Here is a 25,394-nt window from a genome sequence, read left to right as displayed (position 1 = left end):
TTGGTAAAAACAGAGCTGTTAAATAAACATTTAAAAAACCTCCGAAAACCAGAGTATACAAAAATAACATGATAGGGTGTAAAACTCATCGCACACCAGAACAAAATAACACACTTACATACAGCAAACCATCTCTGAAAAGGACATGAGGGGAAACAGAGGGTTAAATACACAACATGTAATGAATGGGATTGGAACCAGGTGTGTAGGAAGACAAGACAAAACCAATGGAAAATGAAAAATGGATCATATCCAGTCATAACACTACATATCCAGTCATAACACTACATATCCAGTCATAACACTACAGATCCAGTCATAACACTACAGATCCAGTCATTCACTACAAATCCAGTCCTAACACTACAGATCCAGTCATAACACTACAGATCCAGTCATAACACTTCAGATCCAGTCATAACACTGCAGGACCAGTCATAACACTACAGGACCAGTCATAACACTACAGATCCAGTCATAACACTACAGATCCAGTCATAACACTACAGATCCAGTCATAACACTTCATATCCAGTCATAACACTGCAGGACCAGTCATAACACTACAGGACCAGTCATAACACTACAGATCCAGTCATAACACTACAGGACCAGTCATAACACTACAGATCCAGTCATAACACTACAGATCCAGTCATTACACTATAGGACCAGTCATAACACTACAAATCCAGTCCTAACACTACAGGACCAGTCATGACACCACAGATCCAGTCATAACACTACAGATCCAGTCATAACACTACAGATCCAGTCATAACACTACAGATCCAGTCATACACTACAGATCCAGTCATTACACTATAGGACCAGTCATAACACTACAGGACCAGTCATAACACTACAGATCCAGTCATAACACTACAGATCCAGTCATAACACTACAGATCCAGTCATAAAACTGCAGGACCAGTCATAACACTACAGATCCAGTCATAACACTACAGATCCAGTCATAACACAACAGGACCAGTCATAACACTACAGATCCAGTCATAACACTACAGATACAGTCATAACACTACAGATCCAGTCATAACACTACAGATCCAGTCATAACACTTCATATCCAGTCATAACACTTCAGGACCAGTCATAACACTACAGGACCAGTCATAACACTACAGATCCAGTCATAACACTACAGGACCAGTCATAACACTACAGATCCAGTCATAACACTACAGATACAGTCATTACACTATAGGACCAGTCATAACACTACAAATCCAGTCCTAACACTACAGGACCAGTCATGACACCACAGATCCAGTCATAACACTACATATCCAGTCATAACACTACATATCCAGTCATAACACTACAGATCCAGTCGTAACACTACAGATCCAGTCATAACACTATAAGACCAGTCATAACACTACATATCCAGTCATAACACTACATATCCAGTCATAACACTACAGATCCAGTCATAACACTACAGGACCAGTCATAACACTACAGGACCAGTCATAACACTACAGGACCAGTCATAACACTATAGGACCAGTCATAACACTACATATCCAGTCATAACACTACAGGACCAGTCATAACACTACAGGACCAGTCATAACACTATAGGACCAGTCATAACACTACAGGAATGCACGTAAATGCCCATTACTCACCTTTTTCATTTTCTGTAAGAGTTTACCCACCAGTATATGGAGCGGTACTTTACTCACCACGAATGGCGATTAGCGTTTTCCCACCAATTATGTTTGACCACTACGTCACTGAACAGGGTGGTATTATGGGCCCAGCGGACTGGGGGTCTTCAGTTTGCCATTGTATTTCTGTCTTTCTGGTGGCTCAAAGTTAGAAGATGTAGGGACATGCTGTCCAGTAGGTGGACTGAATCATTTCCTTGAAGTTTACGACGAGACAGAGAATTCTGCATCAGTTAGGTTTTTCCCCACAAAAGTCATGAGTAACGTGGCAACGTTTTACAAAACAATTTCACATTTCAGTATTATTTATTTCTTCTTCTTCCATGTCTTGTTAATTAAAAGGCCTGTCTCCCACCGACTGAGAAAAAAACCCTCTGTGTTCTGCCCAGTTTTTGGAATACCTAATACAATCCATGCAACCTTGAATCGGCAGGAAATAAGAGATTTCCGTACAGAGGTAAAGAAGAAGTTAAGTTTTTTCCACATCCTGTTCCAAAAACAATCTTCTTTTTCTCTCCTCTTTTCTTTCCCTCTCCTTTTTGACCGTGGCTGAGAGACTGAGAGGGGCTGAGAGGCTTGTTGGGCTGAGAGGGGCTGAGGGAATGAGAGGAGCTGAGGGGCTGAGAGGCTGAGGTGGCCTCTGTTTGTGCTCCTGCAGCTGTGTGTTCAGCACAGATTGGCCTCAGTCAGGGTCAGGGACAACAACACAGCAGAAAGCCGACTAACTCGGCCATGACCGGACAGTATACCCACAGAGACACCCCCATGTGACATTGAAATAATGCTTGTTTCCCACCATGCTGTTGACTGACTTTAATTCAAATTTTGTCTGTAGAGCAACAGAGGAATGTGAAGGTAAGCAATTGTAGGCCTGCATAATAAGTTATAGATATTATTAGCATGTAGAAGAATGGATGTGAGGGAGAGGGAGGGAAATAGAGAGAGAGATTGAGGGAGAGAGTAATATTGTCAGAGAGAGAGAGATAGAGAGAGAGAGAGAGAGAGAGAGAGAGATCCAGTTCTATATAGGCCCATTGGAAAGCCAAGGTGTGGTTTCTGGTTATGGATAAAGGATGTTCAGGGACTGTGTGTTGGTGGCCACTTGCCAAACAGGACGAGAGAGAGAGAGGAAGGACAAGCGACAGCTACAGCCTGTGGCCTTATCACAGACGCCTCAGCACAGCTATTGTCCACATCCACACAAGATAACTAAACACATGCATAACTAACCCAACAGGCAATAAATCAAAAAGTAGTCCCTCTTGTGTCCATCTACAAGCATCTAAATTCACTTGTTTCTTGCCTAACCCTTTGGACCTAACAGGTACAAGACAACTCGGACACTTGGAATTCTAACACCTAATTACAGCATTACATCACGCACTGTCAAACAGCGACCGAACAGCGGCGAGATATGACAGATGGTTTGTTTTGAGCGTGGTTGCCAGGGAGATGGAAGACAGAACCAATGCCAAGAGGTTGGATGGTTATGGGATGGTTATGGAATGTTGAGGGGCGATGGAGCTGCCAGAGTTTGTTTCGGTCTGATTCTTTATTTATTTTGATTGAATATTAAAACATACAATCTACCTGCAGTAAAGCCACTCAACATTTACATTACATTCAGTCATCTAGCAGACACTCCCATCCAGAGCGACCCACAGGAGCAACCAGGGTCAAGCGCCCCTATCTGCACAAACTCCCAACCGCCAGGCCACCAACCATCCAAGATCCCCCGCACAGTTCCCTAGAGCTGCCCCTCAACCATCCGTGTCGTGTCCACAGTTCCCAAGAGCTGCCCCTCAACCATCCGAGACCACCCCACAGTTCCCAAGAGCTGCCCCTCAACCATCCGAGACACCCCCACAGTTCCCAAGAGCTGCCCCTCAACCATCCGAGACACCCCCACAGTTCCCAAGAGCTGCCCCTCAACCATCCAAGATCCCCCCACAGTTCCCAAGAGCTGCTCCTCAACCATCCGAGACCCCCCTACAGCCCCCCCCCCCCCCCCCCCCCCCCCCCCCTGAAAAAACCTCTCCCTCCACTCCCCACCCTCACAGTCATCTCCCAATGTATAGGTCAGAGTTAGTATAAGTCAGAGTTTGTATAGGTCAGAGTTAGTATAAGTCAGAGTTTGTATAGGTCAGAGTTAGTATAAGTCAGTTTGTATAGGTCAGAGTTAGTATAAGTCAGAGTTTGTATAGGTCAGAGTTAGTATAAGTCAGAGTTCGTATAGGTCAGAGTTAGTATAAGTCAGAGTTTGTATAGGTCAGAGTTAGTATAAGTCAGAGTTTGCATAGGTCAGAGTTAGTATAAGTCAGAGTTTGTATAGGTCAGAGTTAGTATAAGTCAGAGTTTGCATAGGTCAGAGTTAGTATAAGTCAGAGTTTGTATAAGTCAGTGTTGGTATAGGTCAGAGTTAGTATAAGTCAGAGTTTATATAGGTCAGAGTTAGTATAAGTCAGAGTTTGTATAGGTCAGAGTTAGTATAAGTCAGAGTTTGTATAGGTCAGAGTTAGTATAAGTCAGAGTTTGCATAGGTCAGAGTTAGTATAAGTCAGAGTTTGTATAGGTCAGAGTTAGTATAAGTCAGAGTTTGTATAGGTTAGAGTTAGTATAAGTCAGAGTTTGTATAGGTTAGAGTTAGTATAAGTCAGAGTTTGTATAGGTTAGAGTTGGTATACATAACAAGCACATCTATGTTAGAATCTGGGGTGCTACATTTAACAGACGGTTGAGGGATGTCTATGCGTGCTGCACCATAGGGCTCTGGTCAAAAGTAGTGCACTATATACAGTAGGACAAAGGGAGCCATTTGGGACATAACCTCTCTGTTGGTTAACAGAAGGTTTGTTTTTTGGCGGCCCTGTGCTGTTGGGGAACTCTTCTCCCAGAGAGTGATTGATATGTTGTTTCCGACTGTACCATTTAAGGGGCCTCTGCCCTGACATGTGACATCCTCTACTGCTGCCACCAACCCCCTAAGAATAGCACCATGTTAAAACGCACCACACAACAAAAGACTGGGAAGCCACTATGACACGCCTCATCAGTCATATTTTATATCAAATCATAATATGATCCTAGAAAATTGACAATTTCATGTTACATGACCAAAAGATAAGACAATTAAACAAATAAGATATAAGGCAAATCACCACAGATCCCTCCACATACCTCATTATGACAAACAATCACATCCCAATTTAACTTAATTTACCTTAATCCTAGCCGCTATAACTTAACACCTCCGTTAAAATAGCTCTCGCTACAACGCAAAGACAGCAACCTGCCACGGCAACCACGAGCATGAGGCCAAACAATAACAAACTTTACTGCCGAGAGGAAGACACCTGCTATGGTGCACCATCCACCACCACAACTACAGCCCCACAACAACACACAAGAATGAAAACCACCTGCTAGGTCAGCACACACCGCACACAGAACCCCAACGACAGTACAGCGTAGCCAAGAATAGCCACTCGCTATGGCACTGTCACTGCAATTCATAAATTGTGACACATACCTTAGTCAGTGTCTATTCAAAACAACACGCCAAAGCCACATGTCAGGATTCTAGGACTTTGTCACTGTTACATAAACACCAGTTGTCATGAGAGAACAAAATGGTGGCATGCTTGATGTGTGTGTGTGTGTATATGTGTGCGTGTGTGTGTTCGTGTGTGAGAGAGGGGGCATTTAGCACAATGACCAATCTTCCTTGTATTTACCTGGTAAGACACACACACACACACACACACACACACACACACACACACACACACACACACACACACACACACACACACACACACACACACACAGTGCAGACCACTGCCATCAACAAGATAAAGAGGGAGTCCTGCTGTTGTGGACATTTGCGCCATTGTCCAAGAAACAAATGCTGCATCAATGGAATATCTGTCTACATGTTGAAAATACTCACAGTTAACCCAATGCCCCTGCCTGCTCATAAACTGTCCAGTATAGACCTCCCCCTCATTCATTTCCTGTCTATAATCCAATCGGATACTCTAATTAAATTAGTGTGAATTGTGGGTTGTGTTCAGTTTGGTACTGAACACTGCAGATATAAAATACAATGAACATACATGCTATAACTTTCTGAAGCAGACATGTTAAATATGTGATACAATGAACAGACATGCTATAACTTTCTGAAGCAGACATGTTAAATATGTGATACAATGAACAAATGTAACAGGGTTGCTTATGTTTCCACTTGCATCTAAAGAAAGGTGTATTTAATGTTCAAGCATTCTTATTGGTTGGTTCAACTCTGATGACAATAAGGCGTGTTGTGATTGGCCCCGGTTGCAGATAGGGGAAGATCGCGAACGTCAGGTCTTCCCAGTATGAAATTGTGATGCAAGGGGTAGGTCACGTTCTGAATACTGTTTTCTATTTTCTATTTTACAATGTGTACAAGTTTGCTGTACATTACTGATTTATACATGTGTGGGTATTTGGTACCTGTTAGGGATTGGGGGGCTTTCTGGAATGTGCTTGGTATATGATTGCTGTAAATAAGTGTGTTAGCTAGCATACAACGATACAATGGTCACATAAGATCACTGCTAACACAGTTGTCTTCATGCTACAGGTTTTACCATCGACAGCCATCAATACCGTTAAGCCCTGCACAACTAACGTGTTGTTTCCCATTTAACAACAGCAACAGAAATAAATTATGCTCAACTGGGACCACTGGCTGATGTGATTTATTTGGACAAAACACAACGCAAGGAGAGTACGATTTACATCTGTTACACAGACATGCTATAACTTTTGGAAGTAGACATGTTAGATATGTAATACAATGAATAGACGCTACAACTTTCGGAAGCCTACATGTTAGAGATTAATGTCTGCAGATCATGTCCTAGGCCTACTGAACACGACTGTGTGCAACTCGTGTCCATTGATATCGATGCTTTGGTTAGCAAGACAGCGCGTTAGCATGCTAATACATAGCTGTTTTGTTCAGTTAACTTAGCTGGCATGTGAGCATGCAAATAGATAGATATTTTGATTAGCCAGCTTGAGTCTAAGCATGCTAGCAACGTTGATTAGCTATCCAGTGTGTTAGCATGCTAATAAATACAGTGGGGCAAAAAAGTCTTTAGTCAGCCACCACTTGTGCAAGTTATCCCACTTAAAAAGATGAGAGAGGCCTGTAATTTTCATCATAGGTACACTTGAACTATGACAGACAAAATGAGAAAAACAAATCTGGAAAATCACATTGTAGGATTTTTAATGAATTTATTTGCAAATTATGGTGGAAAATAAGTATTTGGTCACCTACAAACAAGCAAGATTTCTGGCTCTCACAGACCTGTAACTTCTTCTTTAAAAGGCTCCTCTGTCCTCCACTCGTTACCTGTATTAATGGCACCTGTTTGAACTTGTTATCAGTATAAAATAAACTTGTCCACAACCTCAAACAGTCACAAAACTGTGGGAGCAATTATTAGGAAATGGAAGACATACAAGACCACTGATAATCTCCCTTGATCTGGGGCTCCACGCAAGATCTCACCCCGTGGGGTCAAAATGATCACAAGAATGGTGAGCAAAAATACCAGAACCACACGGGGGGACCTCGTGAATGACCTGCAGAGAGCTGGGACCAAAGTAACAAAGCCTACCATCAGCAAGGGCATTGAAGGTGAAACGTGGCTGGGTCTTTCAGCATGACAATGATCCCAAACACACCGCCCGAGCAATGAAGGAGTGGCTTCGTAAGAAGCATTTCAAGGTCCTGGAGTGTCCTAGCCAGTCTCCAGATCTCAACCCCATAGAAAATATTTGGAGGGAGTTGAAAGTCCGTGTTGCCAAGCAACAGCCCCAAAACATCACTGCTCTAGAGGAAATCTGCATGGAGGAATGGGCCAAAAAGGTGTGTGGAAACCTTGTGAAGACTTGACCTCTGTCATTGCCAACAAAGGGTATATAACAAAGTATTGCGATAAACTTTTGTTATTGACCAAATACTTATTTTCCACCATCATTTGCAAATAAATTCATTAAAAATCCTACAATGTGATTTTCTGCATTTTTTCTGGATTGTCTGTCATAGTTGAAGTGTACCTATGATGAAAATTACAGGCCTCTCTCATCTTTTTAAGTAGGAGAACTTGCACAATTGGTGGCTGACTAAATACTTATTTGCCCCACTGTATATGTTTTATTTACTTAGCCACTGTGTTAATATGCTAAAAACTAGGTTTAGCTATCCAGCGTGTTAGCAGTCCTAGCTCGTAACCCTCTTCAGTGCAGACGTTAGCCATGTGCTGAGGGCTCACTTGTGAATCCAACACTAGCCTGACCAAGATCAGTAGCAGGATCTCCTCCCCTGCTGTCATTTAATTACATTAGCCAGACCCTTGATCTCTCTTTTCCCTTTCTCTGCACATTCCTCCCTTTCTTCTCGTCCCATCTCAGACATAGATGGTGACCTATTTTCCATTAGAATTCCTTGGGCCTACACCCCTCGAGTGGCTGACATCTTCCTTATGAGGGGTCGCTCACGTTCCTGCCGTTTGTGTGGATATGACTAGACAGGAATGAGTGATTAGGTCTGCCACATGATAAGTGAGTCAGTCTGTCTCTATCACTTTAATGCACCCCCTTTCTATCTCTCTATCGCTCTCCCTCTAAGTGCGTACCAAATGGCACCCTTGGGGTGGCAGGTAGCCTAGTGGTTAGAGCGTTGGGTCAGTAACCGAAAGGTTGCTGGATTTAATCCCTGAGATGACAAGGTAAAAAATGACATACCCTAAAATGACATACCCTAAAATGAAATACCCAAAAAATGAATGCCTAAAATGACATACCCAAATCTAACTGCCTGTAGCTCAGGACCTAATGCAAGGATATACATATTCTTGATACCATTTGAAAGGAAACACTTTGAAGTTTGTCGAAGTGTCCTATTCCGAAATACCACAAAGAACCCATTACTCCTGCCAACAGTCGACCGATTAGTCTACTCCCTACACTCAGTAAGATATTGGAGGGTATTGTGAGTAGACAAATATGGGAGTACATGGAAAAGATTGATCTGATTACAGCCAATCAGCATGCTTATCGCTAAAACCATTCCACTACCACTGCATTGGTTGACATGACTGACCAGTGGCTCAATGCTATGGATAATGGCAGGTTTGTAGGTGTACTATTTTCAGATTTCAGTGCAGCATTTGATTTAGTCGATCATGAAATAATTTTGACAAAATGAATGCATTATGGTTTTAAGGAGGTAGCATTGAATTGGGTACAGTCATATCTAACTGACAGGAAACAGTACACCTAAATAAATGGTTAATTTTCTTCCCCTCATGTGTTAAACTGTGGAATACCGCAGGGCATTTATTTAATATATACCAACGACCTTCCCTATGCCTTAGCTGAAACTCATATTTGCTACTATATTTGCAGATGATACTACAATTTATGCAGCAAGACAATCAGTTCAACAGGTACAGCAGGCTTTACAAGGAGATTTGGAGAATATCAGGGAGTGGGTTTGCCAAAACAAACTTGTTTTAAACACCAAGTTATGTTGGTCTGTTCCACGAGGAAAAGGCCAAAACAGCATGGGATACAATTAAGTATGGGAGGAGTACATATTGAAGAAGTGGCAGAAACCAAACTATTGGGAGTGCAGCTAGACAACTGCTTATCATGGTCGTCTCAAATAACTAATCTATGTAAAACAATTATTAAAACAGCATGCATAATCAGTAGGATAGCAAAATATTTACCAGGAAAAATTATTCAGCAAATAACACAAGCATTAATTGAGAGTCAGGTGAACTACTGTTCTGTGGTCTGGGGAAATGCATCATCAAGTGAAGTTAGGAGGCTGCAGAATACACAGAATGAAGCAGCAAGGATTGTTTTAAGGTGGAGATATGGTTCTTCTGTTGCAGTCATGCGCAATGTTCTTGGTTGGTCATCAATCGACAAGGTAATTGAAAAAAACATGCTTATTTTATTTTATAATATACATAATTTAAAACGGCCAAGTTCTATTCACAACGGTATTCAGTAAATACTAGGAATAGATTGTCCACCATCTATGCGTTATCCAGACAGAAGAGAGAAATAGGCAAAATAACATTTCGATTTAGAGCAATAAAGAAATTGAATAAATTAACTGAGAAAACCAGAAACTTTTCAATATATAAATTTAAACATTATTTTAAATGTAATACATAGAAATGTTGAGGGACTATAGTAGATGAAGAATCAATATTTTTTAGATTGAGTATTTATTTATTGGGTCATTATGTTCAAATCAAATCAAATCAAATTTTATTTGTGATATACACATGGTTAGCAGATGTTAATGCGAGTGTAGCGAAATGCTTGTGCTTCTAGTTCCGACAATGCAGTAATAACCAACGAGTAATCTAACCTAACAATTCCACAAAAACCACCTTATACACACAAGCGTAAAGGGATAAAGAATATGTACATAAAGATATATGAATGAGTGGTGGTACAGAACGGCATAGGCAAGATGCAGTAGATGGTATCGAGTACAGTATATACATATGAGATGAGTAATGTAGGGTATATAAACATAAAAGTGCCATTGTTTAAAGTGGCTAATGATACATGATGATACTATAATTTAGCCCAAACAACTACCTCTTTCCCTACTGTATTTTATTTATTTATTTATTTTGCTCCTTTGCACCCCATTATTTTTATTTCTACTTTGCACATTCTCCCATTGCAAATCTACCATTCCAGTGTTTTACTTGCTATATTGTATTTACTTTGCCACCATGGCCTTTTTGTTGCCTTTACCTCTCTTATCTCACCTCATTTGCTCACATCGTATATAGACTTATTTTTCTACTGTATTATTGACTGTATGTTTGTTTTACTCCATGTGTAACTCTGTGTTGTTGTATGTATCGAACTGCTTTGCTTTATCTTGGCCAGGTCGTAATTGTAAATGAGAACTTGTTCTCAACTTGTCTACCTGGTTAAATAAAGGTGAAATAAAAATAAATAAAAAAAATACATGTATTACATAAAGATGGCAAGATGCAGTAGATGGAATAGATAACAGTATATACACATGAGATGAGTAATGTAGGGTTTGTAAACATTAAATTAAGTGGCATTGTTTAAAGTGGCCAGTGATACATTTTTTACATCAATTTCCATTATTAAAGTGGCTGGAGTTGAGACAGTATGTTGGCAACAGCCACTCAATATTAGTGGTGGCTGTTTAACAGTCTGATGGCCTTGAGATGGAAGCTGTTTTTCAGTCTCTCGGTCCCTGCTTTGATGCACCTGTACTGACCTCGCCTTCTGGATGTTAACGGAGTGAACAGGCAGTGGCTCGGGTGGTTATTGTCCTTGATGATCTTTATGGCCTTCCTGTGACATCGGGTGGTGTAGGTGTCCTGGAGGGGAGGTAGTTTGCCCCCGGTTATGCGTTGTGCAGACCTCACTACCCTCTGGAGAGCCTTACGGTATTGGGCGGAGCAGTTGCCGTACCAGGCGGTGATACAGCCCGACAGGATGCTCTCGATTGTACATCTGTAGAAGTTTGTGAGTGCTTTTGGTGACAAGCCGAATTTCTTCAGCCTCCTGAGGTTGAAGAGGCGCTGCTGCGCCTTCTTCACAACTCTGTTTGTGTGGGTGTACCAATTCAGTTTGTCCATGATATGTATGCCAAGGAACTTAAAACGTACTACCCTCTCCACTACTGTCCCGTCGATGTGGATAGGGGGGTGCTCCCTCTGCTGTTTCCTGAAGTCCACGATCATCTCCTTTGTTTTGTTGACGTTGAGTGTGAGGTTATTTTCCTGATACCACACTCCGAGGGCCCTCACCTCCTCTCTGTAGGCCATCTCGTTGTTGGTAATCAAGCCTACCACTGTAGTGTCGTCCGCCAACTTGATGATTGAGTTGGAGGGGTGCATGGCCACGCAGTCGTGGGTGAACAGGGAGTAGAGGAGAGAGCTCAGAACGTACCCTTGTGGGGCCCCAGTGTTGAGGATAAACGGGGAGGAGATGTTGTTACCTACCCTCCCCACCTGGGGGCGGCCCGTCAGGAAGTCCAGTACCCAGTTGCACAGGGCGGGGTCGAGACCCAGGGTCTCGAGCTTGATGATGAGTTTGGACGGTACTATGGTGTTAAATGCTGAGCTGTAGTCGATGAACAGCATTCTCACATAGGTATTCCTCATGTCCAGATGGGTTAGGGTAGTGTGCAGTGTGGTTGCGATTGCGTCGTCTGTGGACCTATTGTGGCGGTAAGCAAATTCGAGTGGGTCTAGGGTGTCAGGTAGGGTGGAGGTGATATGGTCCTTGACTAGTCTCTCAAAGCACTTCATGATGACGGAAGTGAGTGCTACGGGGCGGTAGTCGTTTAGCTCAGTTACCTTAGCTTTCTTGGGAACAGGAACAATGGTGGCCCTCTTGAAGAATGTGGGGACAGCAGACTGGGATAAGTATTGATTGAATATGTCCGTAAACACAGCTGTGTTTGCGCATGCTCTGAGGACGCGGCTGGGGATGCCGTCTGGGCCTGCAGCCTTGCGAGGGTTAACACGTTTAAATGTTTTACTCACGTCGGCTGCAGTGAAGGAGAGTCCGCAGGTTTTGGTAGCGGGCCGTGTCAGTGGCACTGTATTGTCCTCAAAGCGAGCAAATAAGTTATTTAGTCTGTCTGGGAGCAAGACATCCTGGTCCGCGACGGGGCTGGTTTTCTTTTTGTAATCCGTGATTGACTGTGGACTCTGCCACATACCTGTTGTGTCTGAGCCGTTGAATTGCGACTCTACTTTGTCTCTATACTGACGCTTATTAGCTAGTTTGATTGCCTTGCGGAGGGAATAGCTAAACTGTTTGTATTCGGTCATGTTTCCGGTCACCTAGCTCTGGGTAAAAGCAGTGGTTAGCGATTTCAGTTTCGCGCGAATGCTGCCATCAATCCACGGTTTCTGGTTTGGGAATGTTTTAATAGTTGCTGTGGGTACGGTATCGCCAATTCACTTTCTAATGAACTCGCTCACCGAATCAACGTATTCGTCAATGTTGTTGTTGGACGCAATGCGGACATATCCCAATCCACGTGATCGAAGCAGTATTGACGCGTGGAATCAGATTGGTCGGACCAGCGTTGAACAGACCTGAGCGCGGGAGCTTCCTGTTTTAGTCTTTGTCTATAGGCTGGGAGCAACAAAATGAAGTCGTGGTCAGGTTTTCCAAAAGGAGGGCGGATCAGGGCCTTATATGCGTCGCTGAATAACAATGATCCAGGGTTTTACCAGCCCTGATTGCACAATCGATATGCTGATAGAATTTAGGGAGTCTTGTTTTCAGATTAGCCTTGTTAAAATCCCCAGCTACAATTAATGCAGCCTCAGGATATGTGGTTTCCAGTTTACATAGAGTCAAATAAAGTTTGTTCAGGGCCATCGATGTGTCTGCTTGGGGGGGAATATATACGGCTGTGATTATAATCGAAGAGAATTCTCTTGGTAGATAATGAAGTCAACATTTGATTGTGAGGAGTTCTAAGTCAGGTGAACAGAAGGACTTGAGTTCCTGTATGTTGTTATGATCACACCACGTCTCGTTAATCAAAAGGCATACCCCCCCCCGCCCCTCTTCTTACCAGAAAGATGCTTGTTTCTGTCAAGCTTGTTGTCAAGAGACTGGACATTGGTGAGTAGTAAGCTAGGGAGTGGTGCACGATGTGCCCGTCTCCGGACTCTGACCAGAAGACCGCTTCGTTTGCCCCTTTTACGGCGACGTTGTTTAGGTTCGCCGGCTGGGATCCGATCCATTGTCCTGGGTGATGGGCAAAACACAGGATCCGCTTCGGGAAAGTCGTATTCCTGGTCGTAATGATGGTGAGTTGACGTTGCTCTTATATATTCAGTAGATCCTCCCGACTGTATGTAATCAAACCTAAAATGAGTATATTATGTATGTTTGTAATAGTGTGTTATATGTGAAAACGTGTTCGTATTATAAATTGTATTTTAATGTTTAAAAGCTAGGGGGCAGAATTATCACTTTGGATAAATAGAGTGCCCAATTTAAAATTCCTGCTACTCTTGCCAAGAATATAAGATATGCATACTATTAATAGATTTGGATAGAAAACACTCTGAAGTTTCTAAAACTGTTTGAATCATGTCTGTGAGTATAACAGAACTTATGTAGCAGGCAAAACCCAGAGGACTAACTGTTCAGATTTTTTATATTTTTATCTCTCTTCCCTATATTGTCTTTGCCATTGGATATTTAATAGCAATCTATTTTCAGATCCTACCGCTTTCACACGATGTCGCCAGTCTTTGGAATATGGCTGAGATTATTCCTTTGTTTTATCAGGAAGTAGATCAACTTGGAACGGGGCACACTTTTGTGAGTTGAGCAAGACGTGAAGAGCAGAGCTTTTTTCTTTTCGTTCATGTATTGAATACAGATTGCCCCGTCTACAATTTGATCGATTATTAACGTTTAAAAATACCTAACGTTGTATTACAAAAGTAGTTTGAAATATTTTGGCAAAGTTTATAGACAACTTTTGAAATATTTTGTAGTGACGTTGCGTTTTTCTAAGCTGTTTTTTTATGGATCAAACGCGCTTTATAAATTGACACTTTCGATATATATGGACGGAATTAATCGTACAAAAGGACCATTTGTGTTGTTTATGGGACATATTGGAGCGCCAACAAAAGAAGCTTGTCAAAGGTAATGCATGTTTTATATTTTATTTCAGCGTTTTGTGTAGCGCCTGCTACGCTACCTCTTTTGTTTACTACTGGTGCAGATGGTGCATGCTATCAGATAATAGTTTCTTATGCTTTCGCTGAAAAGCATTTTTAAAATCTGACACGTTGGCTGGATTCACAACGAGTGTAGCTTTAATTGAGTACCTTACATGTGTGATTTAATGAAAGTTTGAGTTTTATAGCATTTTATTTGAATCTGGCGCTCTGCATTTCCCCTGGCAATTGGCCAGTTGAGACGCTAGCGTCTCCCTATCAAGAGGATTTATTAAGGACTCTTGGAAGATTAGTCCAAATGGGGACTAAAAGAGATCCAAATAAAATTAAATAAAATAAAATCAAAACAGCATTGTATTCTTTCACTGTAATAGCTACTGTAAATTGGACAGTGCAGTTAGATTAACAAGAATGTAAGCTTTCTGCCCATATCAGATATGTCTATGTCCTTGTTCTTGTTACTTACAACATCATGCTACTCACATTAGCGCACATTAGCTTAACCATCCCGAGGCTGGGACACCGATCTGTAGAGATCCTTTTAACCCACTGTTCCCCGGTAGGCCGTCATTGTAAAAAACAATTTGTTCGTAACCTGCCTAGTTGAATAAAGGTGAAATAAAATACACATGTAAATTCCCTGTATAGTGCACTACTTTGGACCAGGCCCCACGCTCTTTATTTCTTTCTTTCTTTTTTTGCTCTCCCTTTTTTATTTTATTTTTTATTTCACCTTTATTTAACCATTGCCCTCCTAACTATCCCTTGCTCCTCCAGTAAGTACAGTAGGAAGGTAAGATAGAGGGGGAGGGTCTGGAGGAGTGGTGAGGTTATTTTCTTTTATTAGAGTGGGATCATCACACATACACAGCCTCTGTGGGAACCAGGGAGAAGGAGCATCCATTTCCGTTTTGGGAATTCTCAAACTGTGGGAATCCCATCAGGCCTTTTCCACAGGATTACCTCCCACAACGGACTAATCAAATGTCTCAGTCAGTCATCCCCCCCCCGGAATCGATCCGGGTGGAATGTTCCGCTAATGACACCCTACCCATATGCCAGTGCATCTGGAGACCCAATATCAAGAGAGGGGGGTGATGGAAATCAGGAGAAATCATTGCTCCTTCACCATTTTGACGTTGCAGCTTTTCCATCTTTTGACAACCTATACCTATCCTTCATTCAAAGGGCCAGCTGTCTGTCCAGCGTCTCCTTGTCCTATCAGAGTGGATTGAGTGGGCATCTCACCACTCCAGTTCCTGAATAGACCCCTATCCTCTTAACCACTCACAACCCCTTCAGACAGTCATCGCCTCTTCACTTCAATCCATCACTCACTGACTCCATGGGGTCTCCACTGTAGAGGTGCCCAGAATCACACACACACACACACACACACACACACACACACACACACACACACACACACACACACACACACAGTCAGATGCACGCACGCACGCAAGCATGCAGACACACGAACACACACACAAACACACACACATGCTCTCTGTTTCCTCTGACTAAGTCCTTCTCCAACGTCTATTAGGCACAGTGAGAGAGCTCTGTTTACTTTAGCACATCTATTTAGTTTGTCTCTTGAATTCATCTCTTTAGCTCGTCTCTTCAGCTCGTCTCTTGAGCTAGTCTCTTCAGCATGTCTCTTTAGTTTGTCTCTTCAGCTCGTCTCTTCAGCATGTCTCTTTAGTTTGTCTCTTCAGCTCGTCACTTTAGCTCGCCTCTTTAGCTCGTCTCTTCAACTCGTCTCTTCAGCATGTCTCTTTAGTTTGTCTCTTCAGCTCGTCTCTTTAGCTCATCTCTTTAGCTCGTCTCTTCAGCTCGTCTCTTCAGCTCGTCTCTTCAGCTCGTCTCTTCTGCTCGTCTCTTTAGTTTGTCTCTTCAGCTCGTCTCTTTAGTTTGTCTCTTCAGCTCGTCTCTTTAGCTCGTCTCTCTAGCTCGTCTCTTTAGCTCGTCTCTTCAGCTCGTCTCTTCAGCTCGTCTCTTTAGCTCGTCTCTCTAGCTCGTCTCTTTAGTTTGTCTCTTCAGCTCGTCTCTTTAGCTTGTCTCTTTAGTTTGTCTCTTCAGCTCGTCTCTTCAGCTAGTCTCTACAGCTCGTCTCTTCAGCTCGTCTCTTCAGCTCATCTCTTCAGCTCGTCTCTTCAGTTTGTCTCTTTAGCTCGTCTCTTCAGCTCGTCTCTTCAGCTTGTCTCTTCAGCTCGTCTCTTCAGCTCGTCTCTTCAGCTCGTCTCTTCAGTTAGTCTCTTCAGCTCGTCTCTTTAGTTTGTCTCTTCAGCTCGTCTCTTTAGCTCGTCTCTCTAGCTCGTCTCTTTAGCTCGTCTCTTCAGCTCGTCTCTTCAGCTCGTCTCTTTAGCTCGTCTCTCTAGCTCGTCTCTTTAGTTTGTCTCTTCAGCTCGTCTCTTTAGCTTGTCTCTTTAGTTTGTCTCTTCAGCTCGTCTCTTCAGCTAGTCTCTACAGCTCGTCTCTTCAGCTCGTCTCTTCAGCTCATCTCTTCAGCTCGTCTCTTCAGTTTGTCTCTTTAGCTCGTCTCTTCAGCTCGTCTCTTCAGCTTGTCTCTTCAGCTCGTCTCTTCAGCTCGTCTCTTCAGCTCGTCTCTTCAGTTAGTCTCTTCAGCTCGTCTCTTCAGCTCGTCTCTTCAGCTCGTCTCTTCAGTTAGTCTCTTCAACTCGTCTCTTCAGCTCGTCTCTTCAGCTCGTCTCTTCAGCTCGTGGAAGTCTGTCTATAAGGCCTGGAACAGGTCTGCAGTTACAACATCACTAAAGAACACTAAGACATATGTCTAAGAATAAAATTATAAACTTCTCATCTCAACCTTTGGTCTGTAGACGGGCACTGCTAGATAGAGGCTGAATGTAAAATGTGTGTAAAAAAAATATAAAATTAAAAGTCTTCTTCAGGTTTTGACATACAGAACACATTAACTCGGCGGAAAAAAGAAACGTCCCTCTTTCAGGACCATGTCTTTCAAAGATAATTCGTAACAATCCAAATAACTTCACAGATCTTCATTGTAAAGGGTTTGAACACTGTTTCCCATGCTTGTTCAATGAACCATGAACCATGACTGAACATGCACCTGTGGAAAGGTTGTTAAGACAGTAACAGTTTACAGACGGTAGTCAATTAAGGTCACAGTTATGAAAACTTAGGACACGAAAGTGGCCTTTCCACTGACTCTGAAAAACACCAAAACAAAGATGCCCAGGGTCCCTGCTCATCTGTGTGAATGTGCCTTAGGCTTGCTGCAAGGAGGCATGAGGACTGCAGATGTGGCCAGGGCAATAAATGCAATAAATAAATAAATAAATTGCAATGTCCGTACTGTGAGATGCCTAAGACAGCACTACAGGGAGACAGGATGGACAGCTGATCATTCTCGCAGTGGCAGACTACGTGTAACAACACCCATACAGGATTGGTACATCTGAACATCACACCTGCGGGACAGGTACAGGATGGCAACAACAACTGTCCGAGTTACACCAGGAATGCACAATCCCTCCATCAGTGGTCAGACTGTCCGCAATAGGCTGAGAGAGGCTGGACTGAGGGCTTGTAGGCCTGTCGTAAGGCAGGTTCTCACCAGACATCACAGGCAACAACGTCGCCTATGGGCACAAACCCACCGTCGCTGGACCAGACAGGACTGGTAAAAAGGGCTCTTCACTGACGAGTCTCGGTTTTATCTCACCAGGGGTGATGGTCGGATTCGTGTTTATCGTCGAAGGAATGAGCATTACACCGAGGCCTGTACTCTGGAGCGGGATCGATTTGGAGGTGGAGGGTCCGTCATGGTCTGGGGCGGTGTGTCACAGCATCATCGGACTGAGCTTGTTGTCATTGCAGGCAATCTCAACGCTGTGTGTTACAGGGAAGACATCCTCCTCCCTCATGTGGTACCCTTCCTGCAGGCTCATCCTGACATGACCCTCCAGCATGACAATGCCACCAGTCATACTGCTTGTTCTGTGCGTGATTTCCTGCAAGACAGGATTGTCAGTGTCCTGCCATGGCCAGCGAAGAGCCCAGATCTCAATCCCATTGAGCGCGTCTGGGACCTGTTGGATCGGAGGGTGAGGGCTAGGGCCATTCCCCCCAGAAATGTCTGGGAACTTGCAGGTGCCTTGGTGGAAGAGTGGGGTAACATCTCACAGCAAGAACTGGCAAATCTGGTGCAGTCCACGAGGAGGAGATGTACTGCAGTACCTAAATCGGCTGGTGGCCACACCGGATACTGACTGTTACTTTTGTCCCTTTGTTCAGGGACACATTATTCAATTTCTGTTAGTCACATGTCTGTGGAACTTGTTCAGATTATGTCTCCGTTATTGAATCTTGTTATATTCATACAAATATTTACTTAACTTATGTTAAATTGATGAAAATAAATGCAGTTGACAGTGAGAGGACTTTTTTTTTTGCTGAGTTTATATATGGAAGAAGAATGACAACAGATAACACAGAAATCCGTTTTTCCTGTTTAAAGATACAAAGCCAATCATCTATCTAGTATTTTGTCTGGATAGCACAATTCTCGGGTGATAAATAACTAATAACTCACGAGATTAAGCGATAGATTCTGTGTAACGACCTTCTTCCATTCTGAAATGTTGAATTGCTTGTTAAAAGACCATAACCTTTGAAATACATTTTTTTTACAGCTTTTTGAAGAGGAGCGGAAGTGAACCCTGGAACCCCAAAGAACTTCCGGTGCTTTTGTAAACAACAGATAAGAGCATAACCTTCGATATCATCTCTTTTTATCAAATCATAATGTTGTATGTCTTTCTATGTGGCAATTTGTCAATAGAATAGCAGTGTCTAATTCAGCGTCCCCTCAATCACAAGACAACAGCCAAAAACAAACACTGGATAAAGTGATTCAGTCCCAGAAGATTTGTCCAAGAAAAGGTCAACCCACCTGTGTGTTCATTGTGTGCTTGTCCCAAAAACACAAAGACGACACAGTCAGACAGAAAAGCCATTAAGTGAGCGACTGAAGAGGTCAAGATGTAAATCTCTCTTGAACAAAGTCCCACCCCCTCCCTCGGCTCCCTTCGCCCCACTTGGTCTGTCCTGTCACGACCCCAGCCCCCCCCCCCCCCCCCCCCCCCCCCCCCCCCCCCTTTGACCCTTTTGTTGGGGCGAGGTGGCTCAAGACCCAGGAACCTGCTAATTACGGGCTTTAGTTGTCTGCCAAGGAACCAGGCCCTCGGAATGGCTGAGCCACATTCCTACCAGTCAGAGTCAGTCTGTGTGTGATTGTGTGTTTGTGTGTGTGTGTCTGTGTGTGCGCGTGCGTGTGTTCGCTGTCTGTCGGTCCATCCCTCCATTCGTCTGTGAGAACCTCTCTGGGTTTTAGTGCGTGACTTGTGCCTTGCCAGCTCACTAAGTGCACTGCAAACACTCCTCATGGGACTGTATAGTAAACAGACACAGACAGAGGGATTGGAGGGACTTGAGGTGTGTAAAGAAAGGCAATAAGCCTTCTCTCCCTTCTCCGATGGGATCTAAACCTAATCACACAGTTGGCCTGGTGTGAAATGCCCCGTACCTCCTGCTATAGCTGCTCAGTTGAGCGACCAGCCGGCCGACCCATTAAGAGACAGATTTCAGGCTAGACAAAACCAGAGATTAAGAGACAGGTGGAACCAGAGATTCAATAAGAGACATATTTCAGGTTAGAACGAACCAGAGATCCTTTACACTTTTGACTGACATCAACTTTTACAGATCCGTCACAAAACGTGAACTTGCCTTGAAATAAACCAAACCTTAAAACCTCTGTTGTTGTTTGACAGATCCATCACAAACAAAGCCTTGAGACCCCTGTTGTGGATTGTGTTGGAAATGGTTGTTTAAAATGTGACCAAACCTAACACTTCAATTGAAATGTTCCCCAAAACCTTGACACCCTATATGGTTGATTTGAGGTTGAAATCTGGGATAAAGCATAAGCGTCACGATGATTGACTGATTTACCCCAGTCTTGGGTTTGGTCCCGGGAGCAGCAGTCGGCCTAGCGGGGGACAGAGTAGTGGATACTTGATGCTGTTGTGGAGTATTCACAGACTGAGAAGTGCTTGACACTCTCCCAACGGGCTTTACTGAGTCGAAGTCCACTTCCTGCAACCGAGGAAGGACATTTTTTGGTTTAGAGATAAACTTTAGAGCAATAGTTTATGGCTATTTCTATGACTTATTCCTTTGAAGCTAGCCATGTTAGCATTAGGTTCTCCTGAAGCTAGCTAGGTACTGACTGTCTCCTGTAACGTCTAACTAGTTACTGACAGAGCCATGTATTTACAGAGTTGGGCCAATGAGGTTTCTGTATAATGATGCATTTACATGACACTTCAACATTCTATGGCGGCCATGTTAGCTCCCCATTAACATTACATGGGGAATATTTAAACAATGCTATGTAACTGCATGTCTAGAATTAGAGACGATATTGTAAATTGTAAAAGTTGTCTCTGTGTACTGGTACTGACCCTTCGCTGGTGTCTCCTGAGGGTGGGGGTGATGGCCATGGTGGAGGAGGAGGAGGCGCTGAGGGCCGTGTCGATCTCCTCGTCCAGCTGGTCTAGCTTCATCAGCAGTAACACCATGGAGTCCAGACGAGAATGCTCCTGCTCCTCTCTAGAACTCTACAGGTGGGAGGTAGGGAGGATGGGGGGAGGTAGGGAGGGAGAGAGACAGAGAGATGGAGGGAGAGATTATTTGTACTTAAAATATCTGGTAACAGTGTTATTGATTTACATTTGAATCGTTTAGCAGATGCTATTATACAGAGCGACTTACAGGATAAATTAGGGGTAAGTGCCTTGCTCAAGGTCAAATCGACAGAATGTTCACCAAGTGGGCTCAGGGATTTGAACCGGCAACTTGCCGCTCTATATTTGACTATTTTTGATTGAAGGAGAACAGTGATGATGATTTATATTGTGTCTTTACTGGGCATCAACCACTAAAGGATACTTTAGGCCTCGGTTCTTTCTCTCTTCTGTTGGTCCTTCCACTTTGTGGTTAGATACAGCTAACTGACTATCATCTAATAAGCCCGTTCATCGTTAGTCATGTCCTCTCTTGCTCTCTTTTAAAGGGAAGGGAGCAGGTATATGTATTGTCTCATGTCAACTCTAATACATAACACATAACACAGACAGGGACTTCACTGTTCAGTCATGTTTTCTCTCTTAGCCCTCTGAAAGCATTACGTTGAGCAGTTTTCCTATGTGTGTTTGATTGAATTGGGGCCTTGTGAATGAGACAAGAAAGGCCTGATGTAATGCATGCCAGAGATATATCAACTAAGGCTTTGATTCAATATCATGTTGACCACAGAAAGTCTTTGATAGAATCCTGGGATGGGATCCTCAGATGCACTCAAATTAATTGGGCAACCTCTTCTGCCCTCTCCTTGTCTTTCTCTCTCTCTCTTTGGTTCTCTTCCACCATTTCCTACTTTTTCTTCTTACATTTTCCACCAAAAAGCCCCCCTCTGTCTCCAATTATATCCTTTCATATCCTTTTTTTAATTACCCCCTCTCTTCCGGTTGTCTTTCCTCCCTTCTCCTTGCCACCACTCGTTCACTTTCTTCTTCACTCACTTATTTTCTTCTCCTCTGTTCCTCTGCTTCTCTTCCCTGATGTGTCTGTCATAGCAGGTCTTACACTGACCTCAGGTGGTCTGTCTGTCATAGCAGGTCTTACACTGACCTCAGGTGGTCTCTCTGTCATAGCAGGTCTTACACTGACCTCAGGTGGTCTCTCTGTCATAGCAGGTCTTACACTGACCTCAGGTGGTCTGTCTGTCATAGCAGGTCTTACACTGACCTCAGGTGGTCTGTCTGTCATAGCAGGTCTTACACTGACCTCAGGTGGTCTCTCTGTCATAGCAGGTCTTACACTGGCCTCAGGTGTTCTGGTTGTCAAAGTAGGTCTTATACTGACCTCAGGTGGTCTCTCTGTCATAGCAGGTCTTACACTGACCTCAGGTGGTCTGTCTGTCATAGCAGGTCTTACACTGACCTCAGGTGGTCTGGTTGTCATAGCAGGGCTTATACTGACCTCAGGTGGTCTGTCTGTCATAGCAGGTCTTACACTGATCTCAGGTGGCCTGTCTGTCATACCAGGTCTTATACTGACCTATCAGGTGGTCTGTCTGTCATAGCAGGTCTTATACTGACCTATCAGGGGGTCTGTCTGCAATAAGACGTGTCTCTCTGCTTCTCTGTCTCTCTGTCTGTCTGTCTGTCTGTCTGTCTGTCTGTCTGTCTGTCTGTCTGTCTGTCTGTCTCTCTCTCTCTCTCTCTCTCTCCCTCTCTCTCTGCCCCTCTCTCTCTCTCTCTCCCTCTCTCTCTGTCTCTCTGCCTCTCTCTCTCTCTCTCTGTCTCTCTGTTTCTCTCTCGCTTTTTGTATCCCCTTTGACTGTATCCCTCTCCCCTCCCCTATCCTCCATCCTTCCTCTCCTCCTTTTCTCTCCCTCCATCCCTCCTCTTGCCCTCCCTCCATCCATCCCTCCTCTCTCTCCTCTCTGGGTGGGGCCTTCTGCTTTCTGTGACCATCTACAGAAAGAGCTGGGATGACATCATAAGAGCTGGATCATTAGTTCCAAAGAAACCATGTTACAAACAGCCCTCTGGAACCATTTTATGGAACCATTTTACGCACCAGTGTGTGTGTGTGTGTGTGTGTGTGTGTGTGTGTGTGTGTGTGTGTGTGTGTGTGTGTGTGTGTGTGTGTGTGTGCGTGCATGTAAGTGTTTGTGAGGCGATGGGCGTCCTTCTGTCTTATTGCAAAATGTTCACTGAATTAGGCTGTCAGAGCAGTTCCTATTGTATTTTCCAATAAGGCAACCAGACACAGACCTTAACTATGTAGCCTATGTAATGGAAATGTTCATGGCATGATGATGCATAACTTTTCCTCCTATGAGGGGGCTCGTTGTGTGCGTCCCGACGTCTCGCTGCAATCCAATGCAACAATGTTTTCTTTGTGGAGGTTTGTTGAATGAACATAGACGACTGGGTCAGAAGTGAACAACAACAGCAACAACGATGGGGTAAAAAACAAGCATGTGTTTTTTGAAGGGGCAATTCCAGTGGTTTTGGTTTTCCTCACACAGTGTTGTCTTCGGGGGTTTCTCTCTCTTACACAGTTGGACACTTCCTGTTGGTGAGATGGGAGACAACACCATGCTGTATGAACTGCATAGAACCTCTTGCTTTTCCCTGAAGTGTGGCATCTTTACCTTTTTATTCTCTCTCTCCCTCCCTCTCTCTCTCTCTCTCTCTCTCTCTCTCTCTCTCTCTCTCTCTCTCTCTCTCTGTCTCTCTCTCTCCCTCTCTCTCTCTCTCTCAATCTCTCTCTCTCTCTCTCTCTCTCTCTCTCTCTCTCTCTCAGTCCCCTCACCCCTCTCTCTCTCTATGTCCTCCAAATGTAGACGACTAAAAATAACCATATTTGAGCCAGTATCTGGTCCTGTGTTGTTGCTGTGTTGATGAAGCAAATAAGTGGCTCTGTACAACGATCCATATCTGAGCGATCTCTCGTTCACACGCTGGGGGTGGATAGGACACTGATATATTGGATCCGTTATATGCCTCAATTGCCTAGGAGAAGGATGACGTGGAGCGAGAGAGAGAGAGAGAGGGAGTGAGAGAGAGAGAGAGAGAGAGAGAGAGAGAGAGAGAGAGAGAGAGGAAACCCTGAGTCAGACCTGGAGCTTCTCTAACTGACCTGCTCCAGTGCATATTTGTGAAGTAAATTGGCCGGACGCAGTGCAAAAGCACTCACACGCTGTGGTAACGTCAGACAACTCTTTCCCACATGACAAATAGATTGTCTTTACAACCTCCCCACCTTTAAATCACAGCAGCATTATTTTCAGTCGCAGATTGATATCGGAGACGTCCACAATAAAAGCCTCACGGGTTTTCTATGTTTTCTGAGGACAGTGACCTCACAGGCCTTGGGATGGTTTTGGCACTGAAAAATGCTACGCAAACATGAGATTTATGTTGAAGCAACGCCACATCAAGTCGAGAGGCATTATGCAATTTCACAGCCTTTTGACTACAGATTGCACTGGAGGACATCATCAGTGTCAACGCATTGGGCATCATCGTTTAGATGAGGACAGTTACAGACTACACCCATTACTCATTCAACAAGGCAATAAACCTCTCTCTCTTTAGAGACTATCAGGGACTACATACGTTTACAAAATGTCACATCTCTGACCACTAACTACGTAGGTGTTTCACCATGTGTATCGTGAAATGGCTTGATGTTGTGGCAAGGCGAGCGACAACCACAACAGCAAAGAGCACACAGTATGTTCTGGAAGGATCCTAGTACGTGGCATGAGTGTTGTGCTTGGGCGGAGTCCCTCTCCAATGTGCCTACTTAAAAACAAGGAGACTCGTAAATAGGCCTAACAACTCTGTAAATAAGGTTCTGTTGTGGTTGTTCACTAAGGGCTATCACTACAGCTAATAGTAGATTAGCCGTCTCAGGTATTTGATATTTGGTTGTTGCCATCAGGCTGGCACTACCGCTAACTATGTACTAACAGCCTTAGGTAGTTCCAGACAGGCTAGCACTTTGGATAATGGTGTATAAACAGTGCAAGGTATTTGGCAATTGACAGGGCGAGCTAGTACCGTGGATAATGGTGTAACAGTGCAAGGTATTCTGACAGGCTAGCTAGCACTAAGGTTAATGGTGTATAAACAGTGTGTGAGGTATTTGGCTCAGTGCGGTTTGAGTCTCAGGGATGCTAAGCTAAGGCTGTTCTGGCTGCTGTAGCTACTGCCACCCAGCGCTGTGTGCAGGGGTGGACTGGGACCAGATATCGGCGCGGGCATTG

General features: G+C 43.7%; 1 protein-coding gene across 1 annotated transcript in view; it reads right to left on the bottom strand.

Moving 5' to 3' along the window:
* The window catches only part of LOC110510959 (rho GTPase-activating protein 7), a 164,752-nt gene that overhangs the window by 133,025 nt on the left and 6,333 nt on the right, over window positions 1–25,394 (bottom strand). The window contains exons 3-4 of the mRNA XM_036953903.1: window positions 21,013–21,168; window positions 20,501–20,644 (exon numbers count right to left, since the gene is read on the bottom strand). Coding sequence (XP_036809798.1) covers window positions 20,501–20,644; window positions 21,013–21,168 — 300 coding nt within the window. The remainder of the gene's footprint in view (window positions 1–20,500; window positions 20,645–21,012; window positions 21,169–25,394) is intronic.

This window comes from Oncorhynchus mykiss, chromosome 19 (genome assembly GCF_013265735.2).
Source record: "Oncorhynchus mykiss isolate Arlee chromosome 19, USDA_OmykA_1.1, whole genome shotgun sequence".
In the NCBI taxonomy this organism is placed as follows: Eukaryota; Metazoa; Chordata; class Actinopteri; order Salmoniformes; family Salmonidae; genus Oncorhynchus; species Oncorhynchus mykiss.
This window is presented reverse-complemented; position numbering and strand designations above follow the sequence as displayed.